General features: G+C 42.1%; 1 protein-coding gene across 3 annotated transcripts in view; it reads left to right on the forward strand.

Moving 5' to 3' along the window:
- The window catches only part of LOC101846972 (uncharacterized protein C2orf81 homolog), a 20,504-nt gene extending 10,967 nt beyond the window's left edge, over nucleotides 1-9,537 (forward strand). The window contains exons 6-11 of one of the 3 annotated variants that reach the window (XM_005101530.2): nucleotides 1,246-1,349; nucleotides 1,957-2,102; nucleotides 4,817-4,875; nucleotides 5,640-5,717; nucleotides 7,982-8,053; nucleotides 8,574-9,537. In XM_005101530.2, coding sequence (XP_005101587.1) covers nucleotides 1,246-1,349; nucleotides 1,957-2,102; nucleotides 4,817-4,875; nucleotides 5,640-5,717; nucleotides 7,982-8,053; nucleotides 8,574-8,768 — 654 coding nt within the window. In that variant the 3' untranslated portion in view covers nucleotides 8,769-9,537. Of the gene's footprint in view, nucleotides 1-1,245; nucleotides 1,350-1,956; nucleotides 2,103-4,816; nucleotides 4,876-5,639; nucleotides 5,718-7,981; nucleotides 8,054-8,573 lie in introns of those variants that run through there. The other 2 variants (XM_005101531.2, XM_013084351.2) reach the window with 2 other exon arrangements.
- The last annotated feature ends 37 nt before the right edge of the window (nucleotides 9,538-9,574 follow it).

Raw genomic sequence — 9,574 nt, forward strand, 5'->3', positions numbered from 1 at the left:
CATATTTCTAAAGAGTTGGCCTACACAACGCCTTTTTTTGTGCCAGCGACTAAAAAAAAGGCGTTCTGTCAACGAACGTCTAAAAAAAAGGCGTTCTTGTTAAAACGCCTTGTTCAGGGCAAAGCTGACAAAACGCCTTTTTTTCTGCCACCGACTGTAAAAAAAGGCGTTTTGTCAGCGAACATCTAAAAAAAGGCGTTCTTATTAAAACGCCTTGTGTAAGGCGAAGCTGACAAAACGCCTTTTTTCTTGATTATTTGTTTATTTCTTAAAGAAAATAAACAAAATTTATGTTGTACATAGGGGATGACATTCTGATTAGAGTGCGAGTTCAAACCTTGATGTACTGTGCAAAGTAGTTGAGATATTGTAAGAAAACTGAAAATCGTTGATTTCTCGAAACTGCTCTGGACAAAAAAAAAGGCGTTTTGTCAGCTGACAGCAGAGTATGTGTCAGGGAAGTTTGCTGTGCATTGTGCGGGCAAGTGTGTTGTGTAGTGTTGAGGAATATGTGTTATGTGGTGTGTCAGAATGTTTTTTATGACAGTGAATGAATGTTTTGCCCTGTGTGAGGGCATGTGCACTTTGTAGTGTGAAGAAACATGTTTTATGCAGTGTGTAGGAATGTTTTTAGGAACAGGGAGTAGTGTGTTGTGTAGTATGTGGGAATGTGTATTGTGAAATGAGGAGGCATGTGCATCCTTCTGGCTGTGGAGTTGTTTCATTATGTGAAAATTATTATTACATATGGATTTCTGGATGTTTGTATATTAAATGAAGATGTTTTTGTTATCAGTCCTGTAGTTCATAGGCTTTCACCCCTGTACCCGATGCCTAGTGTCTTATAGTATTCTGTACAGGTTAGATGTGTGATGCAACTGCACAGTTGCTCTGTATTACATTTTTGTCTACATCTGGTTATGGGGAAGAAAGGTGTTATCTGTTATAGAGTAACATCCTTTACTGTAACTGCAAGGATGCAGAATTAATTCTTTCTATGGAGATGTTATTCAAAAGCTGAAATTGTTTCAGTGGATATCAAACAACATGGCAGTGTTAAGAGGGGAAGGAATTCACTGAACAGTCATGATCTCACTCTATTTATCATAATGTTCTGTGCCATCAGTAATAGATATAGGGGCAGTAGTAATGCTTGCAGGGGTAGTTGGGGCTTTGTCTATCCCACCTCTCAAAAGTGACCTTAGTGTTTGTTGACCTTCTTGAACACTTGTGGCTTTTTTCCAGGTCCAGACAGGCCGTCCCCCGGGGAACAAAGATGTTGTGTACGATGAATTAGGCAATGTGGTCGCTGTCATGCGTCTAGACCCAGAGAAACTACCCACACACAAGTAAGTTGTCAAACACTGCCTCTTGATCACCGCAGATGCTGATTCATTATATTCTTTATTTGTCTCTTGACACGGTTGAATCAGGCTCTCATTGATTTTTGGGCATGCAGAGTTATTCGTATCATCTTAAAGCTTATTCGTTTGTCTTGCCTATGATGAAAAAAATATCCATCTTTTTTAAATAGAATTTTGGGATTGCTAATTTACATGGACATAAAAGGTGTTGAGCCTAAGCTAAAAAAATTGATAAAAATTGCCAAACTTAAAATAAAAAAAAGCCTGTTTTTTCGATTTCATTATTTTCACATGTGCCTGATTTCACCATGTTGCTTCGCATTTGATTGTAAGAGAAGTGAAATTATGTCAGTCTTACAAATGGGTGAACTTTTTTCTTATAAATGTAGACCAGAGCTAGCTGGTTGGCCAGAAATTGGATGATCGGCTTTTAAGCTGTTAAGTAAAGCACACTGTGGTGCCACCGTGAGGGCATCAGTGACTAGGTATATATTTATGTTGCCATAGTGAGAATGTTGTGACAGCTATATATATAATTTATGATGCTGTAGTGAGAGCACCAGTGACCCGGTACATGTGTTTGTTTTGCCAGAGTGAACGTCAAGTACCACGTGGTGGACCCAGCAGTGGAGGCAGCCCAAGCTCGTCTAGATGCCATGAGGAAGGGAAAATCCACGGGTAGCAAACTCCGGAAGGCACGACCAACCAAGACGGTGTCCACAGAGTCTCTAAGCACATGTAAGTCAGTGCTCTAAAGTTTGGGAGCATATTATTAGATCAGTAGATATCAAATCCGATCTAGGTAAAATCCAGGGGAGTAGAACATGCGGGAAATAAAACCAAACGTATTTCTGTTCTTTTTGATCATTGTCAGCTTTTTGTTCTAAACAATTTTTCGGGGGTATATGGAAGAATAGGGCCCTATGAACAGCTAGGTGGAGTTGACAATCTCATAAACTTTGCAGACAGCTGATTTCCAGAATGGCAAAAATTGAAAGAGATTATTCAGGCAGGCGATAGAGAGAGAGGGAGACAGAGGGGAGGATAGTATAAGGAAGAGAAGATAAGGGAGAGGGGAGGTATTAGATGGCATTCGATGGACAAAAGAAGTCTAGCTTGTTCTTGTTCCTTTAACTCAATGATGCCGGATCCCAAGACATTCTTGGGACTGGCCAATTACCCTCTTATGGCGGATCCCGTGACACCCACGGGACCAGCTTTATAATTTTTTTGCACTTTTCGTAATCCCGAGAGAGCCTCGGGAATCGTCGTCAGCGCTAGTGCATCCATATCTTTCGTTTCGTGTGAAGTTTCACAGAAGTAGGGGTAGAACTTTTTCTAGTACGAACTTTTAGGGGATGTCACTCAGGATATTACAAACGTCAGTTCTAGGGAAAATGGCTGCCCCCATGCTGATTTCGAAAGTACGTGTACACAGCTGACCTAGCAACATTTTAAATTGTTTTCAATGAGTCTAGTTTGTCAGAAAGTGAACTTACCGATCCTAATGATCCAGAATTTGTACCTGAGAGGCGCAAAAAGCCTGACAGTGATATTTCTGTTAGTGTAAGTAGATCTGGTGTGAGTAAAGGGAAGGGTAAAGCTAATAAAAAATCCTTGAGAAAACCAAAATTTATGTGCTTTTCAAAAATTCATTTTTTTAAATTATAAAAGATACAGTTCCAGAACGAACTTTATCTATTCCGGGAAACCATTCATTGTAACTGCATCGTGAACCATTATTCACTTAGCCGGTTGCATACGACCAATCAGCGACCTTTTTTCATACCATTACATGCGTTGTTGGCTCGCACACGAGTCTACTCTGGCGTGTGTCGGGGTCGGATGGGCGCCCTGCACGTGTGTGACTGTGTGTGTGCGTCGGGGAGGGGGGGGGGGGGGGGGGGGGTGGCACTAGTGGTCCGGGTGTTGAACGTCACAGATACAAACGCGTTTTTTTTTTTTCCTCGGCAACTGATCATTATTACAATGATAAGCTAGTCTTGACGTAGATCTTCGTAATGAATTGTGCGCTGGTCTATGGAATCTAAAGTTGCCGTATGCAGGGCTCTACACAGCAACACAACTTTGTGGTGAACAATCGAGATGACACAGGAGTGCATTTGAACGAATCGGTATTTTTTTTTTACACAGCTCATAATATGCAGGCATTTCAGGCACTACTTGTGACTTCTCTTTTTACATTACTTGTTCAGTGCCAGTAATTATCTACACAAAACCTCGTGTTTGCTATAACGAACACTCGGATTCAATGAGATTTTAGGTCAGGCCCGGCGACCTCATTGAATCCGAGTTCCACTGTACAGTAGTCTCCGCCTAAACGCACGCCATACAAAAGCACGCTCCGCTCAAACGCACGCTTTCGTCTTCTGACGGGTTTTTTTACTATGTCTAAACGCACGGTCACTACCTCTAAACGCACGCTCCGATCCGCGAAACACGCCGACAAGTTAAGCTTGGCAAGGGGAAATTTCCAGTGTCCACTACTATCTGCACAGCCTGCATAAGACACGCCTAGAATTTACTAGAAAAACCGGATATTTGGTGAGAGTGCCCCTCACGCCGTACAAAGAGAGTGATGGACTGCGTTTTCACACCCTACTTTCCACTGACGCTCAGGTCTCGGTCTAGGGCTGGTCGGTTAAATGTTGGGGGGCGGGGAGGGGGGGGGGATTGGGGGGACTGAAATGTTTTTTGATTGGTCACTGGAAATGTATCTTTGATAGAAGGTTTCTGACTGGTGTTTGAGTTTGAGTGACTGCGTGTAATGTTTTGTTAGATCTTGATCAAGGCCTGATGCGCGACATGCGTAAATGCCGTAAAACACTAGACAGGCCTCTATAGGATTAAAGATTAGCCAAATAAGCTGCGCTCGAAGAACTTATAATGTACTTGTTCAACGAATCACAGGAGAAAATGTTTCTCGAGGATGATTCTGCATAAATTTACGGTCGGGGATGGTCGCTTGGAAAGCCACGTGGCTGGTCCATCGTCGCTATGACTATCACCAACAGTTTCCTCTTAGTGTCGTAGGCTTTCTGTTCCCGACGTTTATAGTGCATAGTCATTACATTGAGTTTGTCTTTCTCCCCCCCCTCCACCCCATTCAACACCGTTGTATTCTTAACCCCTGTCGGGGAATCCTTCACAAAACAGTCACGTATCGTCACATTATCTGCCAAAATGACCCCCTTCTCCAAGGGAGATCACTAGAGTAATAAGGAATTGAGATGACTGCGTCCCTTCATCCCCTTGCAAAGGTTCATGTAAACGCACGCTCCGCATAAACACGCTAAGGAGCCCTCCCGAGCACCGTGCGTTTAGGCGGAGACTACTGTACTCTAAGACTGATTTTTTAAAAGAGAAAAGTATTTGAAAAGCACTGTTGTTGTGGTTATGGTTACAAGTATAACTGTTACTCTCACCTACAGCCTCTAAAGTGAAACAGCCCAGCTCCTCCTCCAGTGTGGCTCCCCTCCCTCCTCCACTGGTAAGTCAGATGTTTCAGTGCTCTCTATTTGATCACATTATGTGTTGTTTTTTCTAGCCTGTGTGCTCGTATCATGAAGTGTTGCTGCATTGTCTTTGGTCCCCTGATGTGTTTTTGCTATGTTCTGTGTGTCGTCACACAGAGTGGTGGAAAGTGGGAACTGAGTGCAGGTTTGCAGTACTGTCTTCTCCCTTGATACAGGAAAAGACAGATTTTGGGGGTGGATGGGAAGGAGTGTATGGGTGCAGACACCACATAAACATTATGAAATTACTATTCTCTCTCCTACCAGCTTGACAACAATGTGTTTTTCTTCTCTCTGAGTGTCATGATGAAAGGTAACCGGTTTTGTCTCGTTTCTGATCTCAGTGTAAGAGGCAGGGAGGGTCCTCAAGCAGCTCCTACTGGTGCCCAACTCGTTTAGTTCTTGTCATCATTCACCAGCACTAATTAACTGCCGTTATGTCGATGTTCTCATCTGACTGGTGTCCCTGTGGTGACATTTCTCATATCTGTTCTATTCCTGCATTGTTTTTTATGCATGGTTTTGTCCCAGCTTAACAAACCATATTGACTGTTGTCCTTTCATGACCCTCCTTCTGACTCATCCCTCTGTTACACCTCTGTGTCTTGTCTTACTGTTGCCCTTTCACTATAAGGCCATCATTCTGTGAAAGCCCTTCTCTGTACTCTCCAAAAATGGACTGATCTTGTTGCCCTTTGTGTGTGTGTTGTTTATTTTGTGGAAATTTATGTGACCAAAGTCTGCCTCGTCCACTTCCCTCCAACTGGCCACAACTGCTATGCTACATAAAGTGAAGAAGGCGCTGAATACCGCTGAGGTATGACTTGACCAGTTTTTATTCATTTTTCCTCATGTTATTCTTGAGATTTAATTTTTTAAAGAGGTTTTGTTGTTTGTTTCACAAATGAGCCTTCTGTTTCTGAGTTCAAAATCTCATTAACTCTATCAGATTTTACTCTCTGTCTGTAGGCTTACCAGTTTTTTTATCCCTGTGGGTTCCAGGGACTGTATCTAAAACTTTATTGAGTTGTAGTGGCTTGGACGTTTGCCTTGTTTGTTCAGATTTTTTTGTTTCATCTTTTCTTTAACTCCTCTCTGCTCAGTTTGGAAAAATATCTATCGGAGAGTGGACACACAGAGCGACGTACAGAGCAACGTGTCCACTGTCATAGCCGTAGAGCTAGATTCTGGACCTCAGTTTAGCCAATTGTAGTGAGTGTTACAACACCCCCCCCCCCCTCAGCACAATTTCGTTCAGTTTGCTGTTTTGACCCAGTCTGTCTGGGCCAGCTACGGCTGTGTTGGATATATCCCAGCAGATAGACAAAAGTAGGCCTACTTGATAAAGTGTCTACCCCACATGCAAATTGAAAAAAGTTCACTGCTTTCAAGATGAGCAGCTTGACCACTGCACCACAGATACTGGTTTTGTATCCAGTAACATTCATACAAAGAGACAAATGGCCGTAACATTAGTGCTAACTTCTGTGCCCTTATCCTACCAACCACATCCAAGGCAAACACGCAGTTGTTCTTTCTGAAAATGAATTTAATAGGGTGGTGTGAGGGAGCTTCAGGTAGGTTCTACTTCTTTTGTCTTCTTCTGTAGTTTCTGTCTTTGTTTCGGGCTTTGATTTGAATCACTTCCCCAGCAGTGGTCTGGTAAGTAGCTTGCTTTTTCTATGTTATGTAATGTTGAGCTCATTTTTACTTAAACCAATACCTGAAGTGATTTTTAATAGTTTTGTCTGAATTAGAATTTCACCACAGTTCTCTTTCTTCCTTTAAAAGGATTTTGTACCCAAAGACTTGATTCCGCCGAGGACTGTGATTGGATGTGTATAATTTTGTAAGCAGCAGACCTGCTGTGTAGATAAAGTCAGGATGAGGCAGGTCTGATTTTGTCTGTAGTTCGCTCATCTCATCCCACAGATTTAAATTTCAAAGTTTTTGTTCTGAACATAACACTAGTAGTTTGTATTGACTGTGTGCTCTGGTGGGTAGTTACAGTGTGCCTCTGTTAGGTCCTACTCAGTGGCACCGCGTGGGTTGCAGACAAGGTGATGCATAATTGGAAAGTGAGCAAATGGGCAATAGGCTTACTAGCTACTATTAAGATTTCTAGAGAAAGTCAATTAGAATCTGCAGGATATTCCGTAATCTACATCTATCGATATTTACAACTGTTTCTTGATGAAACCGCATAAAAGCTGCCATAAAGTGAAACAATACTAACAACTCACTATGCTCACAATCTGAGAAGATTTAAAGATTTCTAATAACTTCATGCTGCACCAGGACTTGCTACAAAATAAAGAGAGACAACAGTTTCGATACCCATTCTTCATTGAGTTACCGTAGACTCTATAAAAAATCTATTAGTGTAGTAGATAGGCTAGTGGAAACTTGAATCAAATTTTTAGCTTGCACCAAATTGATGCTGCAAAGAGCAGTTTCATGCACTTTTCTTCTGGTGCAGGAAGAACAATGGCTAGATTTATCTTCAGTGACAAAAATAACTGTGGTGCAAAGATTTTGCTTGCTCCCAGCAGACACAACGGCAAGCGGCGAGCATAAACCCTCCTCGCTGTCTGTCTCTTCACTGGAAGAGGCAGTGGGTGACAGATCGCAAGGATGTAGTAAGCCTAATGTAGGTCTAGAGCACTGACTGGTTTAGAACAATTAGAAAAGGGGGGGGGGGGGGGGTGAAGGCCAGTGTAAAGTGGGGCGCTCGCACCAATGGCGCCCCGCTACTGGTCCTACTTTTTTTTCTTTCCATCTGTTGTTTCTGCCTGTCTGTCTCACTCTTTTCCTACTCTAGGTGACCATTTGCCATGTTAATGCACTTCTCTTTACTCAAACAAGCCAACCCCCCAAAAAAACCCCAAAAAACAAAACAAAACCCACCAAGAAAAAAAAACAAAAAACGTTTTAAATGTATGCGCTAATTTGTCAAACTGTATGATTTGGTGTCAGTGCTATATGTTATATTGTGTTGTGTGCTTGATGACCCCATGTGTTGTGTGTACATTATATCTTATTGTATGGTGCTTTTGATGATGCTTTGTTTTGTTTTTTCAGATTGAGGAGATGGAGGTGTCACACGGTGTCATCGTGAAAGAGGGCGGTCGTGTAAAGAAAGGACCCGGACGGGTAAGTCGACTCACCCATGCATGTTTAGATATGTCCAAAAGTATTAAGTCACAAATGTGATAATTGCTCTGCATGTGTAGTTGACGTGTGTGTGTGTGTGTGTGTGTGTGTGTGTGTGTGTGTGTGTGTGTGTGTGTGTGTGTGTGTGTGTGTGTGTGAGTATGCTTCCCAGGAAGCTGAGATCCAAAATGTTATCAGGTCTGTTGGGGTTATAAAATAATTTTAATGCGCTTAGAGCTTACTTTTGAGCGGAAATTTGCACTATTGGGGTTCAATACTATAAATTGTTATTTTTATTGTTACTGGTACTGTTTTTATTTTTGCCATTATTGTTATTATTAGTAGTAGTATTATTATTTGTATTACAATTGTTATTGTTGTTACTGTTATTATTATTATCATTCTTCTTCTTCTTGCTCCTCTTCTTTTTCTATTATTATCATTAAAGTATTATTATTTTTATACTTCTTCTTTTAATTGTTTGGTGTGCTCATTTATTTTGCTGTCTTTGTGTCCCCAGTACTATAGAAAGCTGGACATGCTGGAAGAGAACCAGAAGGGGATGAAGCCCCTGAGCGTCCGACTGACCAACTCCAACATCACGGTCAGTGACCTCCTGGACCGACACACGCCCATCCTACGACCTTTGGGCGAGTCGTCCCCCCTGCCTCCCATAGTGCCGCATCCACCCCATCAGCCACAGCAAGTGTCGTAGAGGCCTGCCGGGATCTGCCTCATTGTTTGCACTTCTCCTCTGGACCACTGCGCTCATCTTAAGCTTGTCTTTTGTTGTCTGTCCCATGGTGGGCTGCAAAGATGTGCTGGGATAGAATGGGGGTGGTGGTGAGTTCTCATACATTGTGATGGTCCTCATCCGAGGTTGCTTTTCTGTGATACAAAACACTTTTATATAAATTCTCCATCCAGTCATTGAGCTGGGCCTTTGGGTACATTTTAGTGGACTCAGTTTATCTTTAGGTGGTTCAGAGTTACCTCACTTTGGCATACTTCAAAAGTTCCAGGGATTTTCCCAGTGTTTTGATGTTGAACATTCTTCATTTAGGGTTGCATGATACATTTACCTTTATTTGAATTCACCGTTTTGCGATGATTAAGCTTTGATGGAGTTCTAAAAGTTCTCTTTGGGCAACACAAGCATGCAAAGTTGCAGTAGAAGGTTGTAAAAATTGATATTGTGTCTGCGGTTTTACTTTGTTCTCCTTGTGGGTGGTGAGTCGACCTCTGTGGGTGGTGGGATGAACTACAAGGATGGTGGAATGGACTAGCTGACTGTTTGGAAGCAAATTGGTCGCTGTGTAATAGTTGTGTCAAAATTTTCCAGACTCATGTGTTGTTTTATCATGACTGTGCATAATTTATCTTGAGGTCTCGTGCATGTAGTGGTGTATTGTTAGGGGAATGTGATCATTGTGTGTATGTTTGTGTACATGAGAGAGAGAGAGATAGAGAGAGAGAGATAGAGAGAGAGAGAGAGAGAGAGAGATAGATAGAGAGAGAGAG

The sequence above is a fragment of the Aplysia californica genome, unplaced genomic scaffold, assembly GCF_000002075.1.
Source record: "Aplysia californica isolate F4 #8 unplaced genomic scaffold, AplCal3.0 scaffold00287, whole genome shotgun sequence".
NCBI lineage: Eukaryota > Metazoa > Mollusca > Gastropoda > Aplysiida > Aplysiidae > Aplysia > Aplysia californica.